The sequence below is a fragment of the Strigops habroptila genome, chromosome 7 (genome assembly GCF_004027225.2).
Source record: "Strigops habroptila isolate Jane chromosome 7, bStrHab1.2.pri, whole genome shotgun sequence".
NCBI lineage: Eukaryota > Metazoa > Chordata > Aves > Psittaciformes > Psittacidae > Strigops > Strigops habroptila.
Genome location: NC_044283.2, coordinates 24,146,866 through 24,161,561, shown reverse-complemented (window position 1 = coordinate 24,161,561; position 14,696 = coordinate 24,146,866). Strand labels below are relative to the sequence as shown.

General features: G+C 39.0%; 1 protein-coding gene across 3 annotated transcripts in view; it reads right to left on the bottom strand.

The window, feature by feature from the left end:
• WDR19 (WD repeat domain 19) overlaps nt 1-14,557 on the bottom strand; it is a 42,470-nt gene extending 27,913 nt beyond the window's left edge. For 2 of the 3 annotated variants that reach the window (XR_003992443.1, XM_030493386.1), the window contains exons 1-11: nt 14,502-14,557; nt 12,901-12,992; nt 12,750-12,815; nt 9,794-9,919; nt 6,930-7,045; nt 6,240-6,355; nt 5,134-5,214; nt 3,618-3,730; nt 2,172-2,345; nt 991-1,061; nt 67-239 (exon numbers count right to left, since the gene is read on the bottom strand). Coding sequence is in view for 2 of the 3 variants with exons in the window: in XM_030493386.1 (XP_030349246.1) it covers nt 67-239; nt 991-1,061; nt 2,172-2,345; nt 3,618-3,730; nt 5,134-5,214; nt 6,240-6,355; nt 6,930-7,045; nt 9,794-9,919; nt 12,750-12,815; nt 12,901-12,992; nt 14,502-14,507 (1,134 nt within the window). In the remaining variant the exon portion in view is untranslated. The remainder of the gene's footprint in view (nt 1-66; nt 240-990; nt 1,062-2,171; nt 2,346-3,617; nt 3,731-5,133; nt 5,215-6,239; nt 6,356-6,929; nt 7,046-9,793; nt 9,920-12,749; nt 12,816-12,900; nt 12,993-14,501) is intronic. The other variant, XM_032920091.1, reaches the window with a different exon arrangement.
• Nucleotides 14,558-14,696: the final 139 nt, after the last annotated feature.

The following is a 14,696-nucleotide window of genomic DNA, read 5'->3' as shown; positions in this document are numbered from 1 at the left end:
TCATCCATTACTAATACTTACTTTACTTGTATCTAAATGAAGTTTAAAAGGAAGAGGTTATCATACTCTCTCCACATGATTTGCTATAGTAACTTCAAGAAGGGAAGTGAGGTATGCAATCCGTGTACTGCAAGCATCTCCAAGGATTGGAAGCTTTGTCAAAAAAACATGGAGGGATCCTCTTCGTGAAGATACTGCCAACAACTGTCCATCATCTGTCCAAGCCAGCTTGTCTACACCTAAAGCATTCACAAGGTTTTGGGGGGGGGAAAAAAAAAGAAGAAATCTTTTTACTACTGAAACCAAGAATCAATTATTTTGCTTTAAAATGTGAAAATGGTAGGAATTCATATCTAGGAATATATGTACTAATGTACTCAAACATAACCAATTAACATAACTCCAAGATCAACTGGAATCACTCAAACCAAACCCATAATGTACTAATTTAGAATTTTCCCAAGAGTGAAGACTTGGCAATAACTGAAGTATTTATGGATACTACAGAAGGAGATAATGGTGGTATCTCACTACCCAAGAACAGAGTCTTGTAAGAATGTTCTGGAAGCCACAGGCAAAATCCTGTGTATCAGCACGAGGACAGATTAAATATCTTATGTCAGAACAAGCGATGCTGAAAAGCACAAAAAACCAAACCCACCAAAAAAACCAATAAAGTAGAAACCAGTTAAGCAATTATTAATCTGAATATACTGTATTACATTAGATTAAAAAAAACCAAAACATGAATGAATCGAATATTCTGAGAACTGTACTTCTCTATACTTTGAACAGATAACATAAAATACGTTCCCATTTTACTATGTGTCAGCTAATAAATACAAGGTGGGAAAGAAAGAATTTATGATAAGTGCTGTATTTACATTTTTTTCCTATAACGGTACTTTCACTCATGTAAACAGTCACCATCAAAATTCTGTTTTACTTTATTCATAAAAATTGCTGTCCTCACGGAGACTGTTACCATACCTTTGTTTTCATCATCCAAGTTTATTATGGCATACATTTCTCTCAGGTCTGACAGGTCATGGATTTTAATGCTAAAACAAAAATAAACAGTCATTCTCACCAATTTAAATTTCAGTCATCATGAACTGGAAGAAACCCCACCCAATCAACACAGCCTAAACAGACAGAAATGCCAAATGCCTTCTGTTTCTTGAAAAGCAACAGACACTTACTGTTCTCCATCACTCTAAATAGTATATCACTATCACTGTACAAAAAGATTTGCTGAGAGAACTAAAATTTGAGGAAAAGGCATGAATTCAATTCAAAAGAACTTGGGGGCAGGAAACACATACTATTAGTCCCTTTCGACCTGTTACAATACAGGTTAGGTTAGAAAAACATTCCTGATAGACAAACATTGCTTGAAACACAGATGTAAAAAACTAGCTTTCAATCCTGCCTCACATAAAAAGGGACAGAGTAAGAGGTTACTTACGCTGCCATGTTACTCAACATGCTAAAGAACGCCTTAAAGAAATAACACTTACTGTACAACAGCTGAAGTGCTTGAAGTTGCACCACGTTTTGCTCATAGCTGTACCATTCTTGATGTGCAAGTGTCATAAACAGAACTGAGGACAGACAGAACAGTCTGGCTCCTGCCACCATTCAGCTCTGTTTTTGCTGAAGAATCCAGGTATCACAGAAGCAGGGAGTAGCAGACAAGGAGCTAAAGGAGATACTCTATCGTATGCACAACCTATTTTGGGAAAATTCAACACTCTCTGTTTTTTTCCTTAATTGCTTACACATGTATACTTTTGTCTAGGCTGAAGGTAAGACCAAACACCAGGGAGGAGATCGGCATACTCAGCAGAGTTTTAAATGAATTGTTCTCTTATTGCTAAGCAGATGTTTATGTCCAATCAATAATTTTGTAGCCAAGTATCATAATAGAAAAAGAAAAATCAAAAGGAATAACCTTTACTGTTGTGGTTAATTACAATTGCAGAGATTCTAGTCAAAATTAGCTTCTCCTAACTTCAGGCAGAGAGGCAGTTCCATGGAGCAGCTCCTCTCACCTTCTCTGCATTGACTTCTTCAGGAGCCTTGAAGCCTTAGGGAGCCTAGCTTTAATGCCTAATAGCTACAGTTATGTGAGATGAATTCCATTCTTCGTGTATAAATCTATTACTTACCAACTGTCTCCACATGATGCAGCTTTGTTTAATGACTGTGATATAGCAATGCTGCTTAGATTATCCTTATGATTATGAGCTTGAAAGATTTCTTGACCTATCTCACGAATGTGTGTAGAGATTACTACAAAACACCCTCGTGAGAAACCAATCATAATGTAGCCATCACCATACCTGTTCCAAAAAAACCCAACAATTAGGAAAAGGGATCTATTTATGCAATATGCAAAATGCATTTTCTTTCAGACTACTGAGATAACTGTCAATGCCTCCCTTTAACAGGAAAAATAATCAAATTACGGGAATTTATAGATATAATGTAGAACAACATAGTATAAAATAGATTAAGGAGAAAACAACTGAAGATTCTTAAGGGACAAAACCATGCTTGCGCCCAGAGTTTGCTCTTCTACATCCTATAATGCCACTTTACTTTCAGCAAGCTGCATACGTGGCAGTTATGCCAGGAGAAAGATCTCTGGTATCTTTGTTGGAATAAGCATACCATAAGACAGAAACTTTCATTTCAAGGTTCTGGCTGACTTGGTCCCATCAAAGCTATGCTAAAAATAGTAATACCAGTCACTGTGCGCTTAAGGCGTACTACTGCAAAAACAGTGGACATACCAAAGCTACAATCTGCATTTGTAAATACACAGTCTGTTTACTTTTCATAGTGCCAAGTAGAAATAATGAGGTTAAGGCAGAAATAGTTACAGTGTGTAAGGATGAACTGAAACAATACCTCATCAGCGCAGCTGCAGAGAAATAATTGCCTGGGAAACAGCCCAGGTATGCCTTGTTAGACATGTGGCCATAAATTAAGAAGCATATAGCTACAGGTTTTCTTACACAGTTGTAGTGTAAAAGGATAAATGTCAATTACACATTAACCAAACTGGCATTAGAAGACATGGTGTCATGATTCAAAGATACAGAAACAGCACAGCTGCTTTTCTGATACAGAATTAAAACTTCTAGCCTGGGATTCGTTCAAAGAACATCATCAATTGCATTACATAGCAGGGAGGCTACAAGAACTTTGCACAACTTGTAAACCAACAAACTAGCTGAAGGATACAACTCTGCCCCTAGCTCTTTTCGTCAGTTACTCTTCCAAACAGAAAACAACCTATAACCCCCTCAGTTTAAGCTATTGTCATGACAGCAAGAGTATTAATGTTCTAAAGCTGAGCATACAAACAGCAATTACATTTGAAAATACTCCTTTTATACAGGCATTGAATTGTCAAGTAAAACAATTACAAAATGTAGACTTGTGTTTTGAAAAGAATTATTAAAAAGGCAACAATACATCCAAGAAAAATCCAGTGTATATGCATGGGATATATGAATTGATATCCAGCAGATATCAGAATTCAGAACTACTGGGAAAGTCTCCAGCTTGTTAACACTAGAATGCTTCGCTACGAAAGTTCTGCTCACCATCGGTATGTTACAATACTGCCATAAGCCTGCTGAAATTTCAGATCAATCGGGTTATCGGGATCATTCAAATTAAAAAGAAAGAGAGTCTTCTTGCCGACCACTACACTCACCTGCCAATGAATGAAAATAAAAATTAACTTGATAAGAACACCATCACTTTAAAATAAGGCCCTACATCTTCACTAAAAGATGAAATTCAATAATCCTTAAGAATCCCATGGATCTTAATTCTGAATCTTTATCAAGAGTGGAAGAGATTTTCAGGATAGTCCCCTTGTGAGCCAGTGGTTCACAGACCTAAATGCAAGCCCAGCAGAACACACATCTCAAATTCAAAACTTTTCCCTACCAAAGTATTAAGTCAACTCCATTTCCTCAGAGGAAAAGGCAGCAGGTCACATGGAGTTACCCTGTTGGACTACTCTCACTTGAACTACAATTTGGTTTTTGACCCACAGAATTTTTATCTGGGAAGTTGAAGGGAGACTATCACAACATTGGTATCTCAAGTAACTTGCTTAGATTTCAAAGACACAAAGAGAATTCCAAAAGAAACAGCCTGTTCAGTGTGTATTAAACATGCAGTATTTATAGTTTGATATAATTCTAAGTGACTGCATTTTATTTAAAGAATGCCATAGAGATGTTTGACTTCATAGTGGAAGACGGGCTGACCTTTGGGGTTTTTTTAAAGATTATTTCAGAAATTATTTTAGAAAGAGCAAGGAGGAGCAGCTTGTTTCACCTTATTCTTTGACAAAGATGCTTTGAAGGACTATTTATAAACTTACTTTACATTACCTTCTGCTCCACCTCTCCTTGTCTAAAAAACAGACAATGGTTTATTCCTAAAATAAGAGCTGGAAGAATGAAATACAAAGCTTGTATTTTCAAACTGAGAAAAAAGACATATGTTGACCTAAAATTCATTACTCCAGAATTACAAACTCAAATTCTGACCTGTAATTCCTAAAGTTACCTCAAATATAGAAAGTATGTTTTCTGCCTTTTAAAACAGTTTGCTTAAAATTCTATTCCAGCTTAATGAGTATTTAAGAAATACCATTTTTTAAACTCTTCTACAAAACAAGCATTATTTTCTGCTGCAAGGCAAGATATTAAGTCTAGTACTACTTATTTTGATCCAACTTGTAGTTTTGTGTTTTGTTTTTTTTGGGTTTTGGTTTGGTTTTTTTGTTTAGTTATATTGCATGTATTTCTTTAAGTCCCTGCACACGTCTCCATCTGTTATGTTAACTACCACTGCAAAACTGCTCTGTTACCTGCCATATTGCTAACTGCTGCACTTTTCATGAACACATCCTTAAGGAACAAAGGTGTATGACTTTACTTGAAAGGAAAGTTTTAGATAGGGTAAAAAAAGAATAAAATCTTCAACACCAAATTTTAAATAAAGGAGGAACAAACTGCTTCCTGGCCCATACTGGTTGCCAGCAGAAACCCTGAAACATCAGATTAACACTTTTAGCAGTATTTGGTATTGACTTCTTACTGTGCTTTCCCTGGTTGATATTCTTTCATCAGTCTTCATAACTGAGAACTGCATATCACTGGGATCTGAGCTCACTGAGGTCTGTAAGAAAGAAGTTCAGGTTGAGAAATCAACAGTTAAAGTAGCAAATACTCATGGTAAATAACTGCATTAATTCTGCATCTGTACATTCTAATGTTAAGGATAGAGTTGTTTTACTGCATTTAGTATCAAAACTAAGAAAAAAGTTGGAGAAAATATTACTTCCATTTGGATCATAATGACATGTTATCATGAGTTCTGGGCCCCTCACTGCAAGGGAGACATTGAGGTGCTGGAGCAGGGCCAGAGAAGGGCAATGGAGCTGGTGAAGGGCCTGGAGCACAAGTGTGATGAGAAACAGCTGAGGGACCAGGGAGGGTTTAGTCTGGAGAAGGTTCAGGGGGGACCTTATCGCTCTCTGTAACTACCTGACAGAAGGATGGAGCCAGGAGGTGGCTGGTCTCTTCTCCCAAGTAGCAAGTGATAGGACAAGAGGAAACGGCCTCAAGCTGCGCCAGGGGAGGTTTAGACTGGAGATTAAGAACAATTTCTTCCCCAAAGGGTGGTCAGGCATTGGAACAGGCTGCCCAGGGCAGTGGTGGAGTCACCATCCCTGGAAGTGTTCACAAACTGTGCAGAGAGGCTGTTAGTGACATGGTTTAGTGGTAGCCTTGGCAGTGCTGGGAAATGGTTAGACTTCATGATCTTGAAGGTCTTTTCCAACCCGGCTGATTCTACGATAACAGTCATGTGAGAGCTGTCTTGTGCTGCTACTGGGGAAGTCAACCTACAACTGCACTCATAGGATCCTTTTGTAAGATACAGATCAGCATCAGGGATGAGAGAAGCATGGTTAGGCAGGACCACAGCAGAATTGCAGAGACTCTAATATCATGAATCAAGTTGCATAACACAGAGGCTCAGATGTTTAGATATGCCCTCATCCTGCATGAGGTTTCCCAAAGGCTCCTTGACCTTGAAAGCAGTAGGATTGAAAAGGCATAAACTCCCATAGGTCCCAGCTTTCTTGGGAACCAGGAGTATTAATGTATGCCTTAAAATCAAACGGGATTTATAAATGCTACCTGTCTTATAGTATCCCCTTCCTGATTGCTTATAGTAATCATTTTGTCTTCACCACCTAAAGCCAGAAGGTTTTCAGTACTCCAGCAACCACAAGTAATCCGCTTGGTGTGCTTACCTGGAAAAGAAAGAAACCTATACAGCACAAATGAACACAACCACAAAGAAAAGCTGGCATGGAAATATGCTCTATTTGGCCACCCAAACACAGAATGCGAGACAACTTATAAGAGCAATTCCAAATTCAAGAGTTTTTTGGATTTTTTTTTTTTTTTTTTTAATCTTCTACTCCCAGATGTAAGCCTTTTGACCTTATAGGACCTTGCACAGCCCCTGTTCTTCCATTTCCTTGCAGCAAATTTCTGGGGACTGTGCTATATCCTTAATCTTTCTGCCCAGAGCTATGCTAAGCAGGTAAGAAAAACTAATTCAGCAACAAGAACAACCACGCAAATCCTCTGCAAGAAAGATGAAACAAGTGTCCTATAAGGCAGTATCAGGTGTGTGTATACATATTTTTAACTTACTATACTATAAAAATATTTTGGTAAGTACAACAAAGCAGAAGGTGCAAGTTGAGTATGAACACATTTGTGACTTGCATGTTCATATACACAACTAAAAAGGAATCTAAGCATATTAGTAAAATTCCACTTTCACACATGCAAGCTTAATTTCAAACCAGCACATACCAAGAACAGGAATCTTGCGGGAAGTCTGTCGGTTATATATAAGTAAGTTTCCCTTTGAGGTTCCAACAGCAAGTAAAGTTCCAACTCGAGACCACAGTAAGAAAGACATCGCATCCCTAAAAGAAAGAAAAAATTTACTTTCTATAGTAAAGAGTCCTTTCATGTACTTGCATATAAAAACATCTGCATATTTGGTTTGATGTTCAAAATCACACAGACCAAGCAGAATTTTTAAATTAAGCAAATGTTCTCTACAACAAGTAACAGAATTATTTAAGTACACACAAAATAGTTAAAGTAATACGAAGTTATATGAGGGAACGTAATAAGACTTGTACAAATGGAAACGTGCCTGCAAACATCAACAGTCTTGAATGGAATCTCAGGTAACTTGGCCACATATGCAGTTTTTATAAAACACTCAAGAGATACCATGAAGGTACGCGAAATTTTCCACCTTCTGCATTGCTTTATTTTGTCCTTCAATTATCCTATGAATTCAGCTAACTCCAAGTGAATAGGTCTAGTTCTAGTCAATGTAATAAGAAAGCCAGAAAGAGACATTTTAACTTTCAGAACTTTGAATTTCAGATATAGCAAGGCCTATTCTGGAGTATATTTAAGGGTACACTTAAGGGTACTATACATCATGTTTTAAAAAAAGCCTCTTAAGCAAAACAATTTTAATCAGAATTTTCTAATTAGTGCAGTTATTTCCATCAATGCCTCTCCCATCTTTTTAAATTTAATATAAGCATGCAACAGCAATTTGAAACAAATTTCAATACTAACTGACGCATGAAATGACCTCCAGTATATATTAGGTTTGCAGGTGAGGGGTTTTGTTTGTGCTTTTCTAATTTCAAAAAGAGAAGGACACCAGAAAAGCCTGATTATCACACTGTTTGTATGTCTTAGTGGCTACTCTGCTTAAGCAATAACACTGTGACAAAAGGATTAGACACTTCAACTGATATATACTGTTCTTGAAAGATTGCCTCCAGTAGCAATTTACAGAAAGATCATGAAGGAACTGTAGTAACTGCATGCTCCACTCTGGTAAGTATCTTCTATGCTCTTTTTTGCTTGCATACTGGCAAGCCACTCTTCCCCCCAAAATATTTGTTCACATATGAAGATGTCTATTCCTTCACACGATATAATTTATATATACATCTTCACAAATTGCTTTCATTATATTAATAGCTATAGTTCAAAACTGATTTATTGAAAAAAAAATACCCCCAAACCCTTACTTGGGAAAACAGAAAGTTGCCAAAGTTGATGTATTTCACCAGAAGATTATAAACAATAATCATTACAACATCTGTGCTAAAAAGGAGTGTCATTGATAATATGTAATAACTAAAAAACAATAACAAATATGTAATGGCTAATGAGTAATCCACAAATACCTGGACAAGATATATATATATAATGCTACATATAATTCATTAGACAGTAGGAAGAAGCAATCACTTTAAATATCTCATTTGTATGCGCACTCATTTGCTTGTTTTGAAACTGTTTTCTAACATGTGACTCAAAATTCTACCAACAATCTTCAAAATGTAGCTTCACTGTATTTTGTGCAAAGTGGCAATTCTTTCACTTTTTCAGGAGTGGAATAACTTGTATAGAAGTTAGTTTTTGTTTCCGTATGGTTTAAATTCAGTTTCAACATACACATATAGGATACCAGGCTGTAACATATAGAAATATCCCATGATCAATACCCAATATTTCAAATGAATTTAAAAAAACCACAAGTGTGCATGTTAATGGAAATATGGAATAATTCCATATTCCAGATATGGAGTTTTCAACCTAAATACAGAAAAAACCCCCCACCCTCATAGTAATCATCCTACACCCCCCCAAATTTTCCAGCTGAAATGAGGGTGTTTTTTTTAATCTAATGGGTAAAACACTGCAATTTTGGTATCTTTGACTACCACCCCCCAAAAAAGCCAACAACAACAACAAAACAAAAAAAGCAAACAAAAAAAAATCAGCACCAAAACCCTGCCAAAAATATACACAAAGGAAATTTAGAAATGAAGGGTTAAATCAGAAGGAATGCTTGTTTCAACACATGTAAATAAAATAGAAGCAGTATCCAAAATTAGCTGTTTCCCTACTCAGGAGAGTGGCCTAACAAACACGAGACAGATTAATTTCCACTCTCTTTCCTACAAACAGAATGTTAATGTGGAATGCAATAGTTTAGTGGAATAGATTCAAAGTAGCTAAAAGTTTAATTGTTAAACCAAGCTTATTTGTTAACCCAGTGCTTGATTTTTACGTAGACTCTGGGACAGTTTTAAGCCTGTGGCCAAATTCAGAAAGATAGAGATTTGAACCTTAGAGCAGGATCACCTTAGATATCTCCTCCCATCCTAAAGCAGTCTGCTTTTTGAATAGCATTTCAGTTGCCTTATAAATCTAAGGTGAAAAAATCCTAGCACCACTAAAATCACTTCCCTTACTTTTAAGCTCTATTGTGCTTGTGTGAATACTTCAGAGAAAATGTAGCCAGTGCAGATACACATACACAAGTATACCCATCCTTGTTGCTACCACATTGAAAGAACAGTGGAAACAGTCTCTAGGGACTTTAGCACTGCTGACAAAAAAGAAACCAAACAACTACCAACCCCAAAACCCCCATCCACCACAAATACTGCAAAACCAGCAAATCATACCAGAAAGAATTTAGCAACGAACTGTAGCATGTTAGTGTAACAGTATATGTGTTATGAGGACTCCAATAAAAAGATGATTTTTGCAATACATCCTCCACATCAACAAGCCATACTGATCCAAGTCTTCAAATACACACCTTAAAAAAAATAAAATCTTACCTCATGCCACTGTCTACTTGGCTTGTTTTGTTTGTGTTTGCATCCCACAGAAATATGGCACTAGATTTGTCTGTGATTATTGCTAAAGTATCTCCATCCTTGTCCCAGTCCATAGCAACACAGTTACTGAAGAAAAAAAACAACTTTCACTAATAATGTTCAAATATGTTTGTAAATTCACAGAAATAGCTAGAATTATTCAGCTGAAGTCCCTGTCCTTCCATTTCCCTCCCAAGCAAAACCATGACAGATTGAAGGTTTACCTGCAAAGTGTACTTCTATAGCAACCACATCCTTACTCAAATGCCATCGAAATGACAGGGGCTGAAAGGAAGGCCATAGAAAAGAGACTGCTACCCACATTCTAGTACTTAAATACTGCCACCTTGATCTGCAAGAAACGGTGAAAACCTCTTGTAAGGTTCTATTTTGTTAGAGGCTATTCAGTTGTTGGGATTATTTTTCTCGCAGTTCAAAAAGCATAATGAACTTGGACAAGAAACCCATACAGAAACAGGAAAAAACCTCTACTTGCAGATAGTTGCCAGAATGAAGAGGAGGGCAGACTTATGTACAAGTCTCTAGTGAATTGGAAACAGTGTTGCTTACAACAAACATTTAAAGCACCATATACAGCAGTATAAGAACCTATGCCATCTGACACCACTCCTTTCTAGGTAAGTAAGTTGACAGGTTAAAAAGTTCTCTCTCTGAAAAACGCCACTCTCATTACCACTCAAATGAAAACTCCTAATACAAGCAACTTCAGAAGTGTCCTACTGAAACATATGCTGCTGTAAACTAATTCAGTAAGCTTCCAGCTGCAGTTTCTCCTATCTTTCTTTTTAAAACCTTAACAGTTTACTCCAGAGAATAAGTATGGTCTATTTCCAAAATAACACACCCATGAATACTTCACAGGCAATCAGAACATCAAGAGCAGGAATAACAAGGACAAAAATTAAAAAAAGAAAAAAAAAAAGAAAAAAAAAAAAGGAAAAAGCCCCAGGGAAAACCACAAATTGATAAAACAGTACACAAATTCTAACAACATAATGGTAAGAAGATGCTTATAATATCAACTAGTATAGCAGAGAATATTTGACATTCTGATCTCCATTCTTACATTAGGAGACATCCAGCAGTTAAAAACTGCAGCTGGTTAACAGTTAACCAACAAATAAAGCAGCAAAGTTTGGCCTGAGGGGAAGAACCACATAAGCACATTTGCTTCTATTTAAACTGCAAAAATTGAATTTTATTCTAATAGTAATACTTAGAGAATTAGGCTGGAAATAAGAATACAAAAGAACTACCTAATCTAGGCACAAGATTTGCTGGTGGGCCTCAAAAAGTCAGTCCTATTCAAACTACCGTAAGCAGACGTTAATTATTTCAACAAGCTTTCGTATATGTGTTTATTATACAAGTTCTTTGCCTTGCCACGAGAACACATTATCTTAAAACTGGTTTAGATGTTATATGTTTCCTTGAAGGAAAGGATCACCCTGTCCATCAATAAGGTAGCGCTATAAGGGTCTACCAGTAAAGTAGACTCCCCTTCCTCACCAGCCCACATGACAGTAGAGGATCTCCAGTCCAACACAAGCTCTTCTCAGAGTTCACCTACTTACTTTAGACAGCTTTCCTCACTTCTGGCAGTTTACTGGAGAGAAACAGCATCTATCATACCTTGTGCAAAATACAGCGCAGACCGAGGTGGGCTGTCTTACCAAGCAAAATACACTGACATAGCCAGCCTACTTTAAAAATGGCTCCTAATCAGGACAGCAAGATGATGCAGGAACTACAAGTAAGTCTGGTAAAGACAGTAATAACAATAATAATGACTGTGCCTCTTGGTTTCCTGCAAGGAGGCAACTACCATGAGCTGCAAAAACTGGATTTCTAGAGAGGTCTTGGGGAGCTAAGTGATTCTGGCTCTTATCTACCAATGATACGGAAATATGAAAGTGACATTCTGGAAATGAAAGTTAGACTTCTAGATTAGGGGCTTCAGATTTAAAGCCTTAGTAGGAGTTTTGCCATGAGTAAGGGCTTCACCTTAATCAAAATGAATCAGGTTGGTTGAAACAAAACAAAAAAATCAGGAATTTGCACGGAGACTTAATCTAAGAGCAGGTAAAACACTAAAAAGAAATTAGGAGCACGCAAATGAAACTATTGCTACATCAGGTAGTTATGGTGCTCAATAAAAGTAGATTTATAGAGCAAATGGTATGATGACCTGATGTCACAGTGTTTGCACCTACGGAGGTTTTCTCTGGGCCATATTTAGCCTGTTCCTATGGACTGCCTGTTAGCAGCTAGCATCCTCCAAAGCACATGACTTTTAAATTTCACCTGAAAGGAACACAGTTCATACTCTCCCAACACCATTCTCTGATGTGATCCAAAGTATGATAAACAGGAAGAACAGTGAGATTCGCTTCAAAAGTACACTCTGGATCTAAAGTAAAATTGCTAATATACAGTATATGTTATGCCAGTGACATAAGCCAAAGCACTAAACCAAGAGGACATCTTTCCTCAGCCAGGCTGTCATATCAAATTACTAGAAAACCAACAGTAGCAAGAATGCAGTTGCCATCAGCATGTCATGGAGACATTGTTTACAACCTCATTATGTTCTTTCTTAATACGACAGATCTTTTCCTCACATTTTAATGAAGTAGACTGTGTTTATTACTAATAAGGAGTGCTTTGAGTAGGGGAATATGTTTTTCTGACTATTCTTGATAGCTTATTATGAATTCAGCTTTTACTGTCTCTGATTCCATACATGCTCATCAGTTTGTCTTCTTTTCCAGGCGTGTTCACCACAGATAGTATCGCTTCCTACAATGTTCTCACATTGTATAAACCCCTCACCAGAAGAGAAGCTGTTTTAAAGAAAACAACAAAGAAAATAATTTAACCCCATGTTAGCACCTACCCTGGTAAGCTGATTTCATTTCTCTTCTGACCATGACGATCAAAAATTTTCACAGCATGATCACCTCTAAAAAAAGATCAACATACAGAATAATTCCCTTCCTTCATCAGTGATTTCTACGGAGAAATGCAATAAATATTTGTAATCTTACCCTGTTACAGCAAGGAAATTTCCCAAAGTTTTCTGCCAAGCAAATTGCACAGAAGAACCAGACCAAGCTTTTTCTAATAGACTGAATACTTGCTGGGAGACAAAAAGAAGTGGGAAATTACACATCTTAAAAATGTAAGCATATAACAATAGTTCCTAACATGTTTGCAACTCTGAGTACTGTGGAAGGAAAAAAACCACAACAAAATACAAGGGAAAATACAAGGAGGGAAATACAAGCCACAACAAAAAACCAAACACAACTCAACTTCCGGGCCATTGTAACGCACAAAAGTAGCAAAATTCTACATAAAAATCTTTTGGTTTGTGCTGGAAAACTGAAATTTCTGCTGTTGGGTCTAGTCTGCATTGAGAACCACTGAGACTCACAACTATTTTTTTTTTTTTTTCCTCTTAGAGAGTTACTGGAATTAAAAAAAAAAAAAAAAAAAGGATCAGACTCTCCCTTCCTGTCCAAAGACCAGAATGTTTACTTTTTAAAATTTCATGGAAAAGCCTGGGATCAGAAAGCATCCTTAGTGTGTAAAACACAGCAAGTTCAACATCAACTCCTTTAAAGATACTATTAACTATTTTGTTATGCTGAATTCCTGTGACTTAAAAGCCAAAACCTCAAAGCAACTCAATCATAAAGACTCAGACTTCCAAACAATGAAGTTTCTCAACTTCCTTTCATGCTACCTGCAGATTTTTCTGTAACTTGGGTGTAAGATAAAGCCCACAACTTTGTTTCACTTCACAGCTTGCTATCATGACTTTTTCCCCCTCATGTCATCAGATAAACCCCAACACCTGGTGTCCACCGAACACTTGCAAGGAGTCTCTGCCAAAGGTTTCCAATCCTTTTGGGGGCACATAAACTGAGCCATTCTTCACACTAAATGCGCATTTTACTCACGAGAAGTGTAAAGCTGTGAGCATCACACGCCACAAGCACAAACAACATCTGACAATTACGTTTGATTTTGAAAAAAAATTTAATAAAATCTCTAATAAGCCAACAATAAAGAAAATCATGATGGGAGCGCAGGCAAGCTCCGGCTCTTCATGCTCTCAGCATCGCATGAACTAACCCCCCCGAGGGGTCTGAGTAGGAAACTTTCCTGCTGGCCCCATCGTCTAACCGCTGTCCGACGAGGGTTCCTCGCCGGGGCCACCATCAAGGCACAGCGCCGGCGGTAACGGCTTCGGGCACCTGTGGCGGTGAGGACCGGCCCGGCCGGAGGCTGCCCCTCCCGCGGCCTGTTCCCGGGATCCAGGGGCCGGGCGAGCGGCAGGAGCGGCCTCGCCTACCCTGAGGAGGCCCGGTCCGCCGCGTCAGCCTCCCGCCGGACGGAGGCCGGCACGAGGGGGCAGGCTCCCGCCGCGCCGCTCCCCACCCAGGCCGCAAGCACCGCCCGCCCACAGCGGGCCCCGCTCGACGCCCCCGACCCGGATCGCGCAGTGCGAAAGGATCGCGCAGGAGCGAAAACCACGGCCCGGCCCGGCCCGGCCCGGCCTCGCCGCGCTCCCATCTCCCCCAGGGCCGAGGCCCGCCGGCGGCGCCCCCTTCCCGCGCGTCCGGCGGCTGAACAGCCTCACCTTCATCTCGCCCACCGCTCGCTGCGCAGCGCCCCCCGCGCATGCGCCGGTCCGCGGGCCAGGGCCCGCCCGCGGCGTCGCCGTCACCCGGAGACGGCCCGCAGCCAATGGGGAGGTGCGCTCCAGGCCCCGCCCTCCGCCACCGTGCGGAGCGGGAGGAGGGACGGGTCCCGCTGGGCGCGAGCACAGGCGCGC